Source organism: Microtus oregoni, unplaced genomic scaffold (assembly GCF_018167655.1).
Source record: "Microtus oregoni isolate MIOR12 unplaced genomic scaffold, Mior012 000091F_ref0000469, whole genome shotgun sequence".
Classification (NCBI taxonomy): Eukaryota; Metazoa; Chordata; class Mammalia; order Rodentia; family Cricetidae; genus Microtus; species Microtus oregoni.
This window is the reverse complement of record NW_024544600.1, coordinates 165,926-185,122: the sequence shown is the minus strand read 5'-3', so window position 1 is coordinate 185,122 and position 19,197 is coordinate 165,926. Positions and strand designations below refer to the sequence as shown.

At 54.5% G+C, this 19,197-nt stretch overlaps 2 protein-coding genes and 1 non-coding gene across 4 annotated transcripts; 2 read left to right on the top strand and 1 right to left on the bottom strand.

Annotated features, from left to right (window-relative positions):
* Positions 1 to 55: 55 nt before the first annotated feature.
* Trnan-guu lies at positions 56 to 129 on the top strand. The gene has a single exon. It is a non-coding gene; the product is annotated as a tRNA-Asn (tRNA).
* Positions 130 to 3,157: 3,028 nt separating this feature from the next.
* Positions 3,158 to 14,035, top strand: LOC121442482 (polycomb group RING finger protein 2). Of its 2 annotated transcripts, none has more exons than XM_041644073.1 (10): positions 3,158 to 3,286; positions 8,866 to 9,019; positions 9,489 to 9,585; positions 9,763 to 9,818; positions 9,900 to 9,950; positions 10,182 to 10,290; positions 10,404 to 10,458; positions 10,538 to 10,633; positions 11,661 to 11,741; positions 12,348 to 14,035. In XM_041644073.1, the coding sequence occupies exons 2-10, from the start codon at positions 8,908 to 8,910 to the stop codon at positions 12,717 to 12,719; spliced, it is 1,029 nt and encodes a 342-aa protein (XP_041500007.1). In that variant the 5' UTR covers positions 3,158 to 3,286; positions 8,866 to 8,907; the 3' UTR covers positions 12,720 to 14,035. The 2 variants fall into 2 exon arrangements, with proteins under 2 accessions (XP_041500007.1, XP_041500008.1); XM_041644074.1 differs by lacking the exon at positions 3,158 to 3,286 and adding an exon at positions 3,537 to 3,613.
* A 26-nt stretch (positions 14,036 to 14,061) lies between these two features.
* LOC121442484 (CDGSH iron-sulfur domain-containing protein 3, mitochondrial) lies at positions 14,062 to 16,771 on the bottom strand. Its single transcript, XM_041644075.1, has 3 exons — positions 16,514 to 16,771; positions 16,107 to 16,226; positions 14,062 to 14,436 (listed from the first exon to the last, which is right to left on the bottom strand). Exons 1-3 carry the CDS (start codon positions 16,625 to 16,627, stop codon positions 14,257 to 14,259), a joined length of 414 nt encoding a protein of 137 aa, XP_041500009.1. The 5' UTR covers positions 16,628 to 16,771; the 3' UTR covers positions 14,062 to 14,256.
* Between the last annotated feature and the right edge of the window lie 2,426 nt (positions 16,772 to 19,197).

Below are 19,197 nucleotides of genomic sequence, written 5' to 3'. Positions count from 1 at the left end.
CATATCGCGGTCGCTCCTATTGACTCGGCTCTCTGCCTTACCAACAACTGTCACCGTCTCTGTGGCGCAATCGGTTAGCGCGTTCGGCTGTTAACCGAAAGGTTGGTGGTTCGAGCCCACCCAGGGACGGCTGAGTTTTTTGAGTGTAACTTTTATCTTTTAAATCGCAAATGCTCAAACGCCAAATTCTGTTGCGAGAGTCATTGTAAGTAGAAATCTGTTGTGGTCAATGACAGGATTCCCTACTAGCGTCTCCCCACTGCCACTCACACTCTTTCCCCAAATCTTGATTACCGGAAAGCAAAACACAGGTTTCTGTCTCGCTGCCATGTTTCACAATGCATTTTTCCTAGGATTCAGAATGAATTTGCTGTGGAGGTTGGACAACTTTCCATTGTCTGTGTTAGTGGCGATATAAACTTGAAATAGGACATCTGTTTCGAAAGAAAGAATCGGGAAAGAAACCTCGGGGACAAAGTGAGGGCTAAAGGGGAAAGAAAGAATCTAGCGGTGATCTACAAAGAAAGGAATATGAGGAGGGGACCTAAGGGGACATAAGTAGTCGGGAGTAGATAAGATTCCACCTAAAGAGGAAAAGAGACACCGAGCGAGAAGGACGACGAAACAGATGCAGAGATGGACAAAGGGTATTGTTTGCAGGAGGGAATGGTGTGAAGGACACAGAGGTAATGCCACACAGCAAAGCAGTGGCCATTGTCACCATTTTACAGGGGATCTTCTCCTTGCAGATCTCCTGTACACACTGGAAACAGTCCTTGTCTTGACGTCCCAGGTTCCTGCTCATTGGGACATGTTTGATAGTGACCCTCCCCATGAGTAGCTATCTGCTAGAGGACCAATAGGATACAAACAGCATGGAGGGAAGTAAGGGTTCTTCATGCTTGTAGAGGTGCGCTGGCGGAGGTGGGCAGGAAGCCGCTGCTTTCCTTGAGGAGAACGTGCAGGGGACTCTCAATCGGTTGTCTGGACACTTGGCTCAAAGGAAGTCTCTTCTGCACTCTCTCGTGTTTGCATACCCATATGCACAAGCCTAGAGGACACCTGGCGCTTCAAAAGGCGAAAGGAGAAGGGTCTTTTCAGGCAAGACCTCAGTGGTCCTGATCTATGTCAAAACCCAGCCTACCTACTCTGCCTAAAGCAATACTTGACAGTGGCACGTGTCAGGTGCTTCTAGATGCCTACTAGAATTAAGACAGAAAAACTAGAGAACTTCGGATGTGGGAAGGGTTGTTCTCCTGATCAACCAGAGAAGCTGACCAATGTCCCAGCGTCGATGATTTACTGGCGTTTTAGTGGGCAGTGGGTCTTCAGCATGCTCCCCCTCTCCAGCGGTTTACACGGAACTGGAATCTAACAGCTGTTTGAGGAGTAAGTGGATACCCATTTAATAAGCAAGGCAGCCAGGGGCAGCCAGACCTTCCCGGGTGCCGGTGTTTGATGGAACCGAGATTTCCAACGCCCCTTCAGGTTTCTCTTGTTCGGGAACTTCTAGTGAAAGAATGGCAGAGACGGGGTCCCTGTTGTGGTACCCTTCGTGCTGAGCACTTGTGGTTGTTATAGCAGAGTCCAAGATGCGGAGACCTACTGGTCCCGATGACAGTGGGCGTGTCTAATTCGAGCCCCCTTTCCACTCGAGCCTGTGCGCTCCTAGTACCCGATAAAGGGACCGAGAAGGTAGCAGGTGACCCATTCTCCCGGGGCCTCTCCCACTAGCCCTGGGATCACCCGGTGTAGGTGGAAATTCCTCCCGCCCTTCCTCTGAACCCACATTCAGCTAGCGCGGACTGAGGGCTGAAACTGTTGGGGTCACAAGGTTCCTGGTAAGCCAGCGTGCAAAAGCATGCAGTCCGGAGCCCTCCCCCCCCCCCAACTTCGGGGCTGCTTTAGGCTTGGGACAAGGAGAGGAGGCGGGCGCTCCGAAGCTCAACGAAGATTCGTTCCCTACTCGAGCCAATCCACGGTGCTGGCGCTTAAAGGCATTTGAGGCCGGATAATAGAGCCCTTTGGAGGGAAAGTCAAGTGGCTACTCCCAATAAATCAGAAGGAACGAATAAGCGAAATCGAGCGACCTAATGAGGCCCAAGGTTCTCGTGGTAACGCAAAATCGATTCGCTTCCTCGGCGCCGTCTCTTCCAGCTCTCCTTCCTCTCCTGCCTGGGGCCAGGGCCGCTGGGGACCCGAGAGCAAGCGCTGGGTGGAGCCGAGAGTGACCGTCGGAGTCGGTTGGCACCGGCTGCCTTCGTGCTCGCTGGCTCCCCCACGGCGGCGAGGGAGGCGCACCGGCGGCGAAAAGGCGCGCGTCCTCTCTCGACTCCTCGCTTCCTACTGCGCCCGGGCCTCTCGAATTCGGCTAGTTATTGTGTCTCTGGCCCAGCGCCCGAGTTCGTGTCTCGGGCTGCTCTCCCCGCCCCGGATTGCGTTCCATTCTTCTCCGCCCGAGCACGCCGAGCGCGCCAGCCTCGGCCACAGTCAAGCCCCCCCCCCCCGGCCACCGTGCGCTCCCTGCGAGGTGCGGAGTCTCCGCCGTTTCGGGGGAGGGGGGAACGGACACGCTCCGTGTCTCTCACACACACATACACACTTAGGAATCTCAAGGGAATGTCAGCTGGAGTGAGTAAACCTCGCTCGGACGCGTGGCCGCCGGGGCCCTGTCCCCCGCCCAAACGCCCTTCGGTGGCGGCAAGGCAACGGGTACTGCAAAACACATTTCCGCCGAGTCTGCATCTCACCATTTTCCAAGCTCCCCAGCTAGAGTAGGGATCGCAGGGTCGGTGGGAGAGGGGGGACACACTTATTTTAGGAGGAGGAGGTATCATGACCGGAGGTAACACAACAGGATCTTCCCTCCGGGTTCAAGGGATCTGTTTGAATAAAAGGGGGTCTCGGGTTTGGGGGAAGCCCAGAGCACCGAGAACACGGTGAAGAACAGCTAAGCTAGCCTCTCCCCTCCTCTTTCCCTCTCTGCAAACATCCTGAAGGAATGAGGTCACGTGGGTGAGTAGTGGGCGGGACCTACTCTTGTCTGGAGGAAAAAAGCCATTTTGTCGCCCCCCCTCCACGGCCCCTCCCCTCCTCTCTCGTCCCCTCCCCTCCCCTCCCCACTCTCCCTCCCACCCCAAGCTGCTCTTACAAACTCCTTTCTTACCATAGGTTTCTCCCCTCCGGCCGACCAAGCGAGAGAGACAGGGCTGTGGCCCCCCTCCCCTCCCTTCCCTCCCTCCCTCCCATCCCCCCCTCCCTGAGACCCACTGGACCCCGAAGCCAGGTAAGCGGACGCCGACTCGCGCCTGCCTCCTTGCTACCTCGTAGCGTTTGGGGCTGGCGACTCGGGCCGGTCCACCTTTCCCCGCAGACCCCAGTGGGAACCGGGAGCCCCGGCCTGGCCTGCCGATCGCGTCCCCTTCCCGCCCCGCCAGCCGCTGTCCAAGCTCGCCCCGTCCGCCTTTCTTTCTCCCGTTCCCGGTCTCGCTCTCTCTTTTTTCCCTTTCCTCCCTTCCAAGATGGCCGAAGTGGATTCCCCCTCTTAACGATTTGGCGTCTCCCTCGACCACCTCTTTGTGCAGCAGCCCCCTGCTAAGACCCTGCTCGCGAGGTATCGAGGGGGAGGGTCCGGGCGGCCACGAGGGCTTTGGGGACACTCGCTAGGGTGGGTCTCACCCCCACCCCAGTGTCTCCACCAGCCGGAACAGAGTGGCTCTGGCAGATCAGCCCCCTCCGAGTCGGGCAAGGGTCGCCTCTCGCGTGGGCAGTGAGCGTGGTAGACGCTCGAGGATTTGAGGCTCGGAGGAAGGGGACTTGGCCTTCTGGTAGCTGCGAGGCCGGGGGAGGGCGCCCTAACTGCTGGGGTCCGGATCTTGGGCACCTCCCCCAGAGGTCCCTTTCCCCAGTCCTGGTGCGAGGCGCCCCGCCCCCTCCCTGAACCACCTCGCCAGAGCTTTTCCCCTACATCCCTCCTGGGGCCCCACCAAAGTTTGGCTCTAGGGAAAGGAGGGAGTGGCCACTCGGTCACTGGGGTGCCTGATCCTTTGACCTGAGCTCCGGGGGAAACGGGTGGAGCGGGTAGAATGGGAACGAGGAGAGATTTAGCATGCTCTCTCCCTTTGACCAGTAGTGGCCAAGGGGTCTCATGAGCTGCTCCTTTTTCCATGGAGTGGCGGGAGCAAATGGAAGCGGCTACTCTTTCTTCCCTGAGCCCTGGCGTAAATAGCTCTGAAAGCTGGGGAACCCTGGGCCTGCAGACACCCTGCACCCTTCTTGTCTCCTAGGGGCTTCTAGTCAACCCCCCGCCCCACTCCCCGGGTCTACCTAAAATTGCTGTGCTTGGCTTGAGTGAGGAGGGTATGTATGTGTGAATATTAAATGTTTAAGTATATACAGGTGTTACCTCGAGTTTTCCCTGCGTCTTTGTCTCTCCTGGCCCCCAGCCTTGCGCCCGCCATCCCCCCATGCTGCCTCAGTCTCTCTTGGCTCCCTCTCATTGAGGGAGGGGTTTCTCTTAGCCAGCTCACACAGTCCTGGGCCTCCCACTCTGGACTTCTTGCAGTTGTAGCGTTCCTGAAACTCATGACCCCCCCCAACACACACACCCCTATCCCTGCTCCAAGATGTTATTACTGTAATCGGAGGCGCATAAAGCCAGCTCTGTTGCAGCGTTTTGGTGGAAAGGTTTTCCCAGGGGCTCCCCTAGTTTAAGGTTGGGGCTTGTGCACTTAGAACCTGTGTTTGGAATGAGGTAGGAAACAGGCTCCACCATCCAGTCTGGCTGTCGCCTGTTTCTGTTCAAGTTAAACTATTGGGAGGTGAGCAGAGAGGAGGGAAATGACTCCCTGAGATCTTGGTTGATGGAGCTGTTGCCATGGGAACAGAGAGAGCCTGAAGTGGAAGAGGTTACATACTGTATAGGTCAGATGTCAACCGTAGGCCTCCAGCCTCTGGCCTCAGAGCAGAGTTGGGGGTCGAACTGTCTTTGTTGCTGGAAGGCTTAAATTATAATTTACCCTGAGAAGACCAGGGGTTCATAGAAGGTTAATGTTGGTGGCTCTGGTTTCAGGCGGCATGCGATGGGGTAGATGGGAATGGTTTCTACATCTGTGGAGTGGGAGTCTGACTCCTGTCTATCTGCGCATGTGGTGGTGTGTGTCTGGCCAAGTGTCTGTGTGCCTTGTGTGTGACCGTCCTTATCTGGTTCTGGGTGCTGTGGACGGGAGACAAAGGGGGTGTGTCTGGCTCTGGATACCTATGCGTCTTGCAGTTGTTGTCCTGCGTATATTCTTTGGGGTTTGGGGGTTTTTGTTTTTTTGTTTTTTGTTTTTTGTTTTTTTACTATTATTATTTTCCTTTATTTTTTCTTTTAAATTGTCTTCAGGAGCTGAGTGGTGGGGAAAGGAGGCTTCCAGCCTTTTTCCAATGTCAAAGGGCAGGAAAAGACGAGAGGGTGTGCTGGTCCATACATGAACACACGAGTTCTGCTTAGTTGGGACTATGAAGCTGGAAGAGGAACCAACACTAGGAATTCATGTCTACACACTATACTCTGGCTTACTCTGTCCCCATGGTGCCTCAGTTTCCCCCATACTGTGGGAGTGGTGTAGGCATTAACTTTTGCCTCCCTTTCAGCAGACCCAGTGTATGGGGCTTCCTGCCCACTAAGTAACTACCCTCCACCCTTCTACCACTGGCTCAGCTTGTCAGCAGAGTAAGCAGCACCCTCTGGGTACCAACGTAGAGCATCACAACAGGAGGCTTTAGATGTGTGACCTTGGACAAGTCACGTCTGTAAAACGAGAAGACTGCATAACAGGCTTTCAAAGATCACAACCACCTCTGCTAGTCTGGTGCTAGGATGTGACCTTGAATGACCTCTCACAGCCTGGGGCTCGTTTTGCTCCACCAGTGAGGCAGAGGGCTGTGGCTGGTGTCCCTGGGACCTCTATCTGCCTTGACAGAGGCCAACACCTAACTACAGGAGAGGTGGGAGGTGTCTGTCAGCAGGGGCTGGGAGCACGGGGAGAGACACACTTGAGCTCTGATGGCAATGAACTGTGAGCTAGGTGCTGACCAAGCCCCTTTCCTGCCTGGGGCCCCTAGGAGCCAAGAGCTAGGGCCAAAGAGAACTGGAGACCAAGACTTCAGATAAAGCCACGCATGCACGGTGTGTGTGTGTGGGGGGGGGGGGTTAAACAGATGTAGTTGGGGCTGGCCTCTTCAGCTTCATGGAGACCAGTTGCAAATGACCTCCGCCCCGTTTCTGCTTCTTGGGACCTCTGCCTTTCCCTTTTCCTTCCACGAGCCCTTTGTCCCTTTCCTCTGTCCCCTCCAGGCTGTCCCTTCCATAGTGATACAGTGCGTCATTTCTTTCCCTCTTCTTCCCCCAGCACCACAGCCCCTTGCATGGGGAGGAAGGAATACAGGTCCTGATACTGGGCAGGGAAATGGGGAGGGGGTGCTCTGGGAACTCAGACCTCCTGTTTACAGACACTCTTGGCACCTGCTGACAGGGCCCTGCAGGTAACCATGGCAATCAGGTGAGGAGCCAATCAGTGCCTCTTGTGGCTTTCTGAGGCCCCTAGGGATGGGGATGGGGAACAGGGAGGCTCTCTGCTCCCAGGGGAGACAAGGAGCTTTTCTCCTTCCCTTACTACCCTGAGCCCAAAATGGGACCCGGGGTATTTCACACAAATGCTCTTGTGTGAAACCTCAGAAAGATAGATGAACCGAGTGGGGTTTGTGTGGCTTCTCTATCTGCAAAGTGAGTGTGTGCCTGAAGTGGCTGAGGCATTGTGAAGAGCGTGTGTGTGTGTGTGTGTGTGTGTGTGTGTGTGTGTGGTGCACGTGTCAGGGAGACCTTACCGTAGCAACCGAGATTCCCTGGCTGGATCCTACTCTGATAGTTTACATCTCTGTGTGCCTCTGGACGCAGACACACACACACAAGGCAAGCAGTCACATGAAGTACCTTTGGAAGCCCAGACAGCACGTACACACGGTGGCTATTACCCACGCTCAAAGAGACATCCTCTGGATGGTTGTAATAATATTTGGGCTTCTTGCCAGGGACTATGTTACCATGGAAACAACTAAACAGTAGAGTAGCCAACAGCCTCTTTGAAATTGTGAAGGGGGACCCATGCAGGGAGGACCAGCTAGGGCCACCTATAGGAGCAAAAACTTTGCAGGCCAGGGGTGGCTGCCTCAGCGCCTCTGGCTGGCTTGTTCCCCTCTTTCTTTTCTGCAGCTTGGTGTCTGTACCAAGTGTGGCCTTTGTGTCTACCCATCTATCCCAGTCTCTGGCCAGGTGCCCTGGGGCCTTACTGGCTGTTTGGGTCCAGGCCAGGCTCATCCTGGGGTCTCTATAGAAACTGCTGGTCCTGGCTGTGAATTTCTTGTCCTAGAAAAGCCAGCGTGGTGGCTTTAGAAATCTTTCTGGAAAAGAGAAGGATGTATGTTGTAAAGGAGTCGCTGGGGCTTAGCCAGCCTCTCAAGCCCGTCTCCTAGACTTTTGCTGTGGGAGAGACAGAAAGAGGCAGCCTTCTCCGGTCGAAAGTCAGAGCCAGCTTTGAAATGACTTTGGCCTGCTAAGGCCTGGCCAGGTGCACTGGAGAGCTGGGGACAGAGAATGCTCGCTGCCCAGTTTTGGCAGGTGTCTAGGAGAGCCTGTGGTTTGTTGGTGGATAGGTTGTGAACGGGTGGGAGAAGTTAGGATGTGGTGGGATCCCAGCAGCACAAGAAGCAATTCTGTGTGTTCGTGAAAGTAGGTTCCTGGACCACGCACACACTGGAGAGCACTCAGTGTGCTACTGGGAGACGGATACTATGGGGGGGGGGGGGTTCTCACACAGGGCAGTAAAGGTCTTCTTGCCAGGCTCTTGGACTACCTGTAGAGTCCAGTGCCAGGCTGGGCCTGCAGTTCCTTCAGAACTTGAGACATAATGAAAACCAGCTTCAGGGTTTCCAGCCAGAAGGCCAGGTCAGCACATGGTAGCCTTGCAAGGAGCTGTATGTGTCCTAATGTCCCTCAAGGCTTCCCCATGACAAATCTCTCATTGCTGGGGCAGCGATTCATTTTGGTCTGTGAACGGAGTTGTCTGGGCAATTTCTCATAGCTGTTAGTACTTGGTAAATATTTGACCACTTGAATAGATATGGTTGGAATCAGAATATTGTTAAATTTTTTTATTACATTTAGTGCATGTGTGTGTGCACGCACGTATGCGCACGTGTGCGTGCGTATGTGTATATATTTGCAAGTAGCCAAAGGACAACTTGCAGCCCTTTTTTTTTCTCTCCTTCCACCATGTGGGTCACTAGGCTTGGCTGCAATCACCTTTACCTAGTGAGCCCTCTCACAGGCCCATGGCTCCCAGGAAGATCTTTGCAGGGCTGGTGGTTGAGACAGGGTTTCTCTGTATAGCTTTGGGAACCTGCCCTCGAACTCGCTCCACCTGTCTGCCTCCCAAGTGCTGGGATTAAAGGTGTGCACCGCCACCGCCCGCCGGTTCCCAGGGAGAGCTTTTAAAGCGCCGTTACCTTTCATTTTCCCGCCCTCCCACATCTATCGTCAAGAGTTGGTTAGTGTTTCTTAAGGTCTGGCTTCAGTCTTTTTCCTACTGCTTCTGAGATGGTCCACAACCTGTTTCTCAAAGTTACAGACACTTCCCAAGCCCCCAACACCCAGTGAACACTCAGAGGGAGGCCCAGAAACAGCCAGCCTCAAACACGTGCCTGGTTCCACATCTGAGACAGAGAAAATGGGGGGCAGAGGGGCGTGGGCTCAGGAAAGCTGCTATATTGACGGAAGCAGTGCGGGGAAGTGGCTGCGTTTCTGATCTCATTTCTGTTTCCCAGGGTGACACTTCCCAAGTCTCCTCAGTCCTGACCCCTGGCATCATGCATCGAACCACACGGATTAAAATCACGGAGCTGAACCCTCACCTCATGTGTGCCCTCTGTGGGGGCTATTTCATCGATGCCACCACCATTGTGGAGTGCTTGCATTCCTGTGAGTTCAGTGCTGGGGTGCTCAGCGTGGGGACGCTGCCTAGGAGAGCAGACCCTGGGTCACCAAGAAACTACAAAGGGACAAAGTGGGGGTAGTCCTGGACCCAGGGACAGTGTTAGGAACCTCCCCTTTCTCTGATAGCTCTGCCTGAAGTTTGACCCCTGAAGGCTCGGGGGTCACTCACTTGTACTGTCAGATTGGTCACAAGAGATCCAGGACCTGTGGGATGTCTTAGCAGGGTTGGCTAAGAGGAGCCGAAGGCTTGGTACACTGTGTATGTTAGGCAGGACAAGGACACCCTCCTGTTTCACACAGAGACATTGGGCCTAAGGGTAGACAAGGCACAAAAGGCCAGATGTGTGAGCACACTGCCATGTTGGGTCTGGGAGCTGTCCTGAGCTCCTAGTCCTGGTGGGAAGGCCTGGGCAGAAAGGGGTTCTGATTGTCCTCTCTCTGTCCACACCCCAAGTCTGCAAAACCTGCATCGTGCGCTACTTGGAAACCAACAAATATTGCCCCATGTGTGACGTCCAGGTTCATAAAACCCGACCACTCCTGAGCATCAGGTGGGCTTGTGTTCCCTTACCCTGCCTCCCAGTGATTTCCAGCTTGACCTAGGCTAAGAAATGCCCGACTGAGAACCTGCATGCCTGGGTGCTGGGTTTAAAGGGGTACAATGCTGAGCCCAGGCTGGAGGGATGAAGGTCCCGCGGCTGCCAACGTTCATGTACGTTCCTTCCCAGGTCGGACAAAACCCTCCAGGACATTGTCTACAAGTTGGTGCCTGGGCTTTTTAAAGGTACCCCGAGCCCCTGTGCTGTCCTGCTCACCTCCCCCATTTCCCAGTTGTTGCCTGCTCATGCCCGCCTCCTTCCTCTAGATGAGATGAAACGGCGTCGGGACTTTTATGCGGCATACCCCCTGACGGAGGGTGAGTGTGCCCACTCTCAAGCAGGTTCTGGTTCCTGAGAGCCTAGAGCTGCCCCAGCTGTGAGGGTTGAGGGTGCCAGCTGTGGCCCGTCTATCTCCACCAGACCTCCCTGCTAGAGAAGGTTGTCCAGAGCAGGAAGGGCTCAGCTCTGAGCCACCCACTCCCATTCCCTAGGTCCTCAGTCCCTTGCTCTATCTTTGACCAACCCCTCTGAGCTGTCTCCCTCTACAGTCCCTAATGGCTCCAACGAGGACCGCGGCGAGGTCCTAGAGCAGGAGAAGGGGGCTCTGGGCGATGATGAGATTGTCAGTCTTTCCATTGAGTTCTACGAAGGAGTCAGGCAAGTTCAACCTAAGCCCTTTTTTCACCCTGGCCCGTCCTCCAAGACCCCGTCAGACCTGTGCATTTGACCCAGCAAGTGCACGATCTTTTGCTCCCTTCTGTCTCCTCCAGGGACCGAGAAGAGAAGAAGAGCCTCGTGGAGAACGGGGATGGGGACAAGGAGAAGGTGAGTGTTCAGGCCTTCTCAGGCGTGAGCTGCGAGTGCCATGGGGATAGACCTTCTCACAGGGACCTCTTCCCCACAGACAGGGGTGCGCTTCCTGCGATGCCCAGCAGCCATGACTGTCATGCACCTCGCAAAGTTTCTCCGCAACAAAATGGACGTACCCAGCAAGTACAAGGTGAATGCCTGCACCGTCTCAGACATCGGGGGTCCATCAGTGTGTCTGGTTGGTGGGCATCCATCCATCACATGGTTATATAGCTGGACCTGCAGGAATGGGTAGGCTAGCCCAATTGTTTAAGGATAAGATAGTCTGTAATTGTTGTAGCTGGTGTGCAAAAAGCCCAAGACCAGGGAAGTGTACATCCAAAAAAATGTCGGGCCTTCAAGAGGGTCAGGGAGACCGGAGAAATGGCTCAGTGGTTAAGAGCACTGGCTGCTCTTCCAGAGGACCTGGGTTCAATTCCCAGCACTGACATGGCAGCTCACAACTGTCTGTAACTCTAGTTCCAGGGGATCTGACACCTTCACACCAGTGCACATAAAAGAAATAAGTTAAATAAACTAAAAAAAAAAAAGTGGGGGGGGGGCGCTGGAGAGATGGCTCAGAGGCTTCCAGAGGTCCCTAGTTCGATTCCCAGCAACAACATGGTGGCTCACAACCATCTGTAATGAGATCTGATGCCCTCTTCTGGCCTGGAGTCATACATGCAGACAGAACACTGTGTACATAGTAAATAAATAAATCTTAAAAAAAAAAAAACCAAAAACCGAGGGTCAGGGAGCTCTTGGACACAGTAACACAGGCTCCCTTGTAGGTCTGAGTCAGCTGACCCTCCTTCTTTGACAGGCTGAGATGCTGCTCCTGCGAAGGCTTCACTTAGCCCACCCCTGCAGCAGGGAGACAGTAGGCGCTGTTGCTTTCACCAGTTAGGGCAGATGCAAGGGGGGGGAGCATCACAGGCAAGGACCTCAGTCAAGGGGGTCCCTTTGGCCTTGCTGGCTCTCTAGGAGACCTAGAGCGAAGCTTCCCCCTCCCCACCAGCAGGTTGAGGGACAGTCTGGAAGGGAAGTCACATGCACAGTAAGGAGGGGCCTCCTGCAAGCCACCTTTTGGTTTGCTCACGTCCAACCCCCTGGGACTCCCACCCTGGCTGCCAGGGGTGCAGCTGCCAGGCCTCATGGTGGCATTTTTTCCCCTCCAGGTGGAGATCCTCTATGAAGATGAGCCCCTGAAGGAATATTACACCCTCATGGACATTGCTTATATCTACCCCTGGCGGAGGGTGAGCCTGTGACCAGGTGGTACAGTTGGGGGCAGTACCAGGGAGGAGGTCCTACTGGGCCTGGCACTGGTCAGTGGCCACAGTGACATGAGACACCCTCTTATGTCAGGCAGTTCATCCCTTGTCTCTGGAGCCAGGCCTGGCCCTGGGGGCTCATCATACCTGGTCAGCGCTGGGCCATTTCTTTTTTTGCTTGAGAGAGGTTCTCTCCTTGGCTAGCCTCAAACTTGGTGTGAGGTCCAGCCCTCTTGCTTCATCCCCCAGCCCACACCCCACCCCACACCCCACCCCACACCCCAGCCCGAGTGCTGAGTACCACACCTGTTGCTGATGCCCTCCGCTGGCTCTGACCACCCAGACTTGGGGTCAGCAGTAAAGGTGGCCACTGTGGCGTATGACGGCCTTACACCCCTGCCTCCATCCCTTACACTCCTTCTTCACTGGGTCTGCTCTCATTTGACTCTCCATTCTGCAGGCCCCTCTCCTCTTCAAAGTTCAGACCTTCCCCTCTGCTCCTGGTTGGGTCCTGATTTGGATGCAGGGATGGGTTGTTCTTTCTGCTGACATTTTCTTTTCTTATTGCTGGCCTCTTCCTTTTCACCACAGAATGGACCTCTCCCCCTCAAGTACCGTGTCCAGCCAGCCTGCAAGCGGCTCACCCTGCCCACAGTGCCCACTCCCTCAGAGGGCACCAACACCAGCGGGGCATCAGAGTGTGAGTCTGTCAGCGACAAGGCTCCCAGCCCTGCCACCCTTCCGGCCACCTCCTCCTCCTTGCCCAGCCCTGCGACCCCATCCCATGGCTCTCCCAGCTCCCACGGCCCCCCAGCCACCCACCCTACCTCCCCCACTCCACCTTCGACCGCCTGTGGGACCACAGCTGCTACCAACGGGGGCACTTCGAACTGCCTGCAAACGCCATCCTCCACCAGCAGGGGGCGCAAGATGACTGTTAACGGAGCTCCTTGCCCCCCTTAACTTGAGGAAAGGGACCCTCTCCCGCAGCAGCCACCTCTCCCCTTCCCTTCTACTTTTTCTGGTCCCCTTTTTCCACCTTTGACTTTCCTGGTTCCTCCCATCTTCAGAGTGGGAGGTGGGTTTTATAAATAAATCTATCTATATATATAAATATATATATGTACATAGGAAAAACCAAATATACATACTTATTTTCTATGGACCAACCAGATTAATTTAAATGCCACAGGAAACAAACTGTATGTGTGTGAGTGTTTGTGTCTAGGGGGTCTTCTGTAGTTTGCTCTACTCTTCTGGGGGGGGTACCTGGTGGTCTTAAGAGGCCACTGGAAGTATTAGAGCCCTCCCCTGTATTCGTTCCACTTCCCAGGGCAGAGGGCATTTTGGGTCTCCTAGCTGAAGAGATAATGGGGTCCACCTCTAAGCCCCCCATTGTTGAATGTCCAGAGAATTGCTAAGACAGTGCCTTTAAAAAGTGCGGTTTGTCCTCTGGCTGCGAGGATCAAGTGGCCATGGAGAAGGCATCTCCCTCACCTCCTTGGACAGTGGGACCCTTGTGCAAAGAATAGATGGTTCTATCTTTTTTATCCCCTGCCCCCCTTCTTTTTTTTCTTTTTTCCTGTGTGTGGCCTTTGTGTCCATCATTTTTATCTTTATGGAGGAGAAGATTCAGGCTGTGGGGAGACCCCAGCCCTGCAAAGTCTATGTGTGACTTTCCTTCTGCCCTACCTTGACCCAGGAACCCCTACTAGCAAGACTGGAGGTAACACTTCACTGGGGGCCTAGAGTGAAGGGTTGGGGTGTGGAACCCCGGACAAGCACAGGCTTGAGTTCTGCCAAAGGCCAACAGCTTTCTAGTCCACTTCCCCTCCCCTAGCCGAGGCCAAGCGGGGACAGGACAGAGGCATTAGAAGCACAAGGAAATCAAGTGGAAGTTGACCCCACTCTACCTAGCGGACCACCTACTAGGGGCCGACCTTGCCTACCTGGTTTTCCTCAAGTGTACATAGATGGGGGGGAAGATGGGGAGGTGGAGACCAGGGTATTGGCTCGGGTATGTGAGGTCCTGAGCCCCTGGGGTCTCTTTGCACCATGTCCTGAGTCTGAGGTTCTGTGACTGTACCCACCTGTCCTGGGTCATTTGTATCTCTTGGTTTTGTAATAAATGCTGCATACTCTTGAGCCTGTGGTTCTTTGGGGCAGAGGGAGGAGGTGCTCCCTAGCCCTACCGTGCTGACTGAGTAGATCTGAATGGTCCCCCTTTGGCCAGCTCTGTCTCCACAGATTATGCCCTTGCAAGAGGCTGTGGGAGGCTTCTCAGTGACCACAGGGACGCTCAGAGGGTGGTCTCACTGTTTAATGACAGCTTTGCCAGGGGACCCAGGAGGCCTGCTCTCAACTGTGTAACAGGAGAAACAGGGTTTTCAGGCGACAGTTGCTAACAGCAGCCCACGGTCCTTGGAGCCCTTTCTCCATGCCTCAGCACTGTGGCCGTCACAGAGAGGAAGCTTGCAGCGGGCCAGGAGGCACGGACCCTTCAGAGTGGGGAGCCCACTTCTGCTTTCTGTACCTGCTCGCTCTTGTGGGTACCATCGCAGTAAGGAGGACGCTGGGTGGCCTTGCAGGTACACAGGGCCACTGTGCGAGTCTCTTGGACTTTGAACTTGAGCGGAGAAAGGCCGGTGCGCTGGAAGAAGTGGGAGCCGTCGCAGAAGGGCTGGTGGGAGAAAAAGAAGTCAGAGTGGGGCAGGAGGAGAGCTGACCACAATTATTGTTCCCAGCCCTGCAATGTCGGGGTCACAGGAAGGCTGACATGAGGAAATAATGGCCACCATACGGTAGTATAAGTATTTCTCATTGTTCGTCTTTGGGAAAGCCAAAAAGCCAGAACAATTCAATTCGGAAGGGGAACTGGGCCTCAGGTAGAGGCAACGTTAACACTAACAAGGCTGGAGTTTTGTCGTTTGGCTTTTACATGTTTCAAATTTGGTGTGTGTGCGCATGCGAGCACATGTTCGTGCCCACACACAGAAGTCACGGGGCGAATGTGGGAGTTGGTTTTATCCTTTCACCCTGCGGGCACTGGGGATCCCACAAGTCAGCCAGGCGCTCTGACAAGTGCCTCGAACCGGAACCGCCGAGCACCTTACCAGTTCCCCTCTTTTATTTCCAGATAAGTTCTCCTGCAGTCCAGGCCTACTTTGAACAGGCTCTGCTGCCTGAGGCTGACCCTTAACCCTTATCCTCCTGCCTTCACCTTCCAGGTGCTATGACTTCAGACGGGTGTCACACCCTGTTCATTCCACGTGGGGACAGACTCCAGGGGCTTCCGTGCCCACGAGACAAACATCTAACCGCGGGGCTACATCCCACCCAGAGTTTTGTTTTATTTATTTTTTAGTGGCTGAGTGACTCATGAAAGTGACATTCTTCTCAATGTCCCCCAGGATGAGAGAGCCCAGCAGGCCCAGGGCCTTTCCAGAGTTCAGAAAACAGCAAGGGGTATCTGTGTCTGCCTGCCTGCCTGCCTGCCTGCCTGCCTGCCTGCCTGCCTGCCTGCCTGGAGTAGCATCAGTAATGCGTGCACCGTGTCCCTCCAAAGAGGATAATGAAGACAGGCCCAAAGGGGAGAGGCAGACCCACACCCTCCTAAAGGGCACAGAGTAGGTGTGTGCAACCACCCCACCCACAGCCCTCTGGCTGGCATGCCCTTGAAAGTGCCCCACCCTCTGGAATATCTGTTCAAAGGCCAAAACAAATGTGTGGCAAAGTAAGCCTTGGGATCTGGGCTTCTCACGCCAATCACAGGGCAGAGTTCTCCAGAAAGAGGGAGGCTCCCGCTCCAGCAGCAAAAGAAGTCCTATCTGAGGTAAAAAGAGGGCAGGCAGAGAGACCTGAGGAAGACGGCAGAACGTTCCCAGCAGTGAGGTCCAACGCCTGGTGTGTGAGCAGGGATGCTGCCCACGGGGAGGGAGAGGGAAAAACATTCAAGTCCTTGGTGCCCCGGAGCTGGCCCCAAAGTGCACACACAGGGAGGAGGGGCTGGAAGGAGAGGAGACTGAGCCAGTCACAGCATAGGCATCTTCCTGTCTCTGCTTCGAATGCTTCTCAGACACAAGGGATACACTATGAGCTGGTCTTTTGCTATCAACCCCCGCCTTGTATCGGGGTATATACAGAAAGAAGGGAAATAAAGAGGGGCTGAAAGTTCCCATGCTGACCCCAAGCAAGAGAGAGAGCTGTGGAGACACTGGTGTGTGTGTGTGTCTCGCATCTCCCATCCAAGCACTAATCAGGCCCACCCCTGCTTAGCTTCTGAGGTCAGGCTTGTTCAGGGTGGTATAGAACTGGGTCACAACCAAGTGAAAGGCAACTGGAATAACTCACTTGTTTCTTGCTTCGGCCACATACACACCACCTGTAGGTTTTTCCTGCAACAAGCTCCAACTTGATGGGTGTTTTCTGTGCCACCACGGGCTTGGCTGGTTCTTTGGGGAACCATCGGGCCTATGGCCAGGGAAGATAAGAGGCTCAGGGTCATCCCAAACCTTGGAAGTAGTGTAAGTTTGCATGATCCCAGCTACCTTCTTCTAACCCTGGGGCTTGGGTTATCATGTGGCTGACCTCCCCTCAGCCCAGAAGACTTGGCTCCTTGTCTTCTGCCCTCTGGTCCACCAAACCTTCCCTAGAGCCGGCTGGGAGCAGGGGTGTCCCGGTCGCTGTCTTCGATGTAGCCCTGAGATCCCGGAAATTGACGGGACTTGTGTCCTGAGAGAAGGCGTTCTTGTACTCACCAGCCAAGAGGAGATTTCCCGCTTCTGGCACAGCTTCGACAAGGCCGGCAGACAGATGTGATTTGGAAACAGAAAAATAAAATCAGTGGAGAAGGGTGGACGCCGGAAGCCCATCTGGGGAGGAAAAGATCACGGGCTAAGGGGACGTGGGAGCGACAAAAAGATTGGGAAAAGGGTCACAGTAGAGGCAGGTCTTGGCATCCACTAGGGAAGAGTCCTCTGGAGAAAAGACTGCCCCGAGGGATCGCGCGGCCGAGAGGCGGAGCCTGGCCCTGGCCGGGGAGGCGGGGCTGATCGGCCGGGGTCAACAAAGAGGGGACGCTCACCGAGGCCCCGCGCATGACCACAGCGTGCATGTTCGTCCCCACGCCGCCGCGCATGGGCGTTCTGCGCACCGCCGCGGCCCGTCCGGGTCGCCACCCTCTTCGCTCCTCCTCCCCCATCCCTCTCTCTCCCCTCCCGCTCCTCTTCCCCCATCCCTCTCTCTCCCCTCCCGGAAGACGCCGCCCGGCCCCGCGCAGGAGGGGCAGGCAGTGCAGCCCTGGAGCCCGCAGGTGCCACCCTGCGCCCTGGCCCTGCGGAGTCGGAGGCAGTGCGTTTAGAAACACAGGCAGTGTGATCTATCACCCAGCAGGGCTCGGGTGCCTGCATCTTCACCTGCACCGTGTATGATGTGCCTTCCGGTTTAAACTATTCCTCCAAGTACTTGAAAAAAACTGGTCACTGACCATATACACCCATCTTCCTCCTCCCACGGGCCCTCGGAGTTGGCACCCATCTTCCTCCCTTCAGTGAAGCCAGACAAAGCAAGGTCTCTTTGGTTTTTTTTTTTTTTTAGTAAAACATTCTTTTATTAAAAGAACAAGTGCTGTTTACGAACTGCCCTTCGTACAAATAACATCCGTTATACAAAGATACAAGACCCAGGCTATGCACAATTCCAGGCTTGGAGGTCGCAAGGGAACACTGCCTCTTGGGCTGAGGATATAAAGGTTTCAGAAAAAAATGAAAAATGAGCCCCTGGGTTTGCAATCTGTGGCTTCCCTTCCTTGCTCCCCTAGGAAGGGTCTGCTACATGGAAACAGGCTGGGATGGAAGGAAGAGAGCCTGAGTTCGGTCTGCAGCCCCAAGTGGGGCTGGAGAAAGTGAACACAGGAGAATGGGGGCGGCCCTCAGTCTCTACCTCTTCAGTAGGTCAAGACAAGGTGGTCTGGTGGATATTTGAAACACACCCGCAATCAAGGAGGAAGTGAGTAGAGGGATCAGAAGGGCTCCCCGGCCCCACCTTCCTCCAAGTGGGTGAAGTTCCGTCCATTAGGCACCCCTCCCCAGGAACCAGCTACCTGTTTTTTCCCTTTGGCCCACTGCACTCTTAAAAGATGTTGTTGGAAAGCAGCAGGGGAGCCTGTGTCTTTGAAAACCTGTCAGCATCCCAGTTTGGGAGAGGGAAATGTAAATGTCGCCCTTTGGGCTCCCCTCATTTGTCTAGCCCCTTCCTAGGAGTCTAGAGTGGGCACTCCCTGGGTCTCAACACAGTAAAGGGAACGGGTTACCAGCCTCAAGATCAGGGCACCTAGGGGCAGCGGTAGACCCAAGAGCCTGAGGGAGAAACAACAAGCTGGAATGAGGGAGAGGGGATGGGGAGATAACAATTTATTCTTTTTAAAGGCAACCCTTAAAGTGTCATTGTCTATGGAGAGGATTCGTCAGCTCGGAGCTAAGACAGTCAGTGCTACATAGATACCTTCCCACCATGGGCACCATCCTAGACTCGCAACCGCACCATCACACACACCACACACACACACAGGGACAGCCAGCCAACTAGATGCAGCTAGAAGGCTGGACAATGGAACAGGAATGACCAGGCTAGGTACTGAGGCTCATCGCTTCTGTCCCTCCTAGGCTTAGAGCAATCACCTGTAAAGTCAGCTCCAATGACCTCCTAACTACAGTGGAATCCCGTTCAGCACTGAGATCCACCAGCCATGACTGCCCTGGTGGGCACAGACTCGGCATGCATTGCTCATTCATCTCTTCTGAGGGTGGTGACATCAAGATCCACTCATGCGTTCTCAGACTCCACTTCCGCTCTGCAAACCACATCCTCCCCTTCCCCCAGACAGAGATGGCTCCAATTCTGCATCTTTCCCCTTACCCCACCAAAGCTCTTTATCAAAAAATGGACCAAAGTCAGACATGGTGGTGCACACCTTTAATCCCAGCACATAGGAGGCAGAGGCAGGTGGTTCTCTGAGTTTGAGGCCAGCCTGGTCTACATAGCACGCTCCAGGACAGCCAGAGCTACATAATAGAGTAGACCTTGTCCCAGGAAAACAAAAACAAAAACCACTAAGACTGTAAGATGTGAGGTCATTCTTGCCACCTGCCATGTACTCTGTTCCTAATTTTCCCTATGTCATTTCACCAAGAATGTCACAATTTCCCTCTTGTCTCAGTACAGGGGCAACACCACCTAGTAGTAGTGGCAGTGCACGCCTTTAATCCCAGAACTCAGGAGGCAAAGGCAGGCAGATTTCTGAGTTTGAGTTCAGCCTGGTCTACAGAGCAACTTCCAGGACAACCAGGACTACAAAGAGAAACCTTGTTTTGAAAGCTAAAATGGTGGTAGTTGGTAGTGCACGCCTTTACTCCCAGCACTTGGGAGGCAGAGGCAGGCAGAT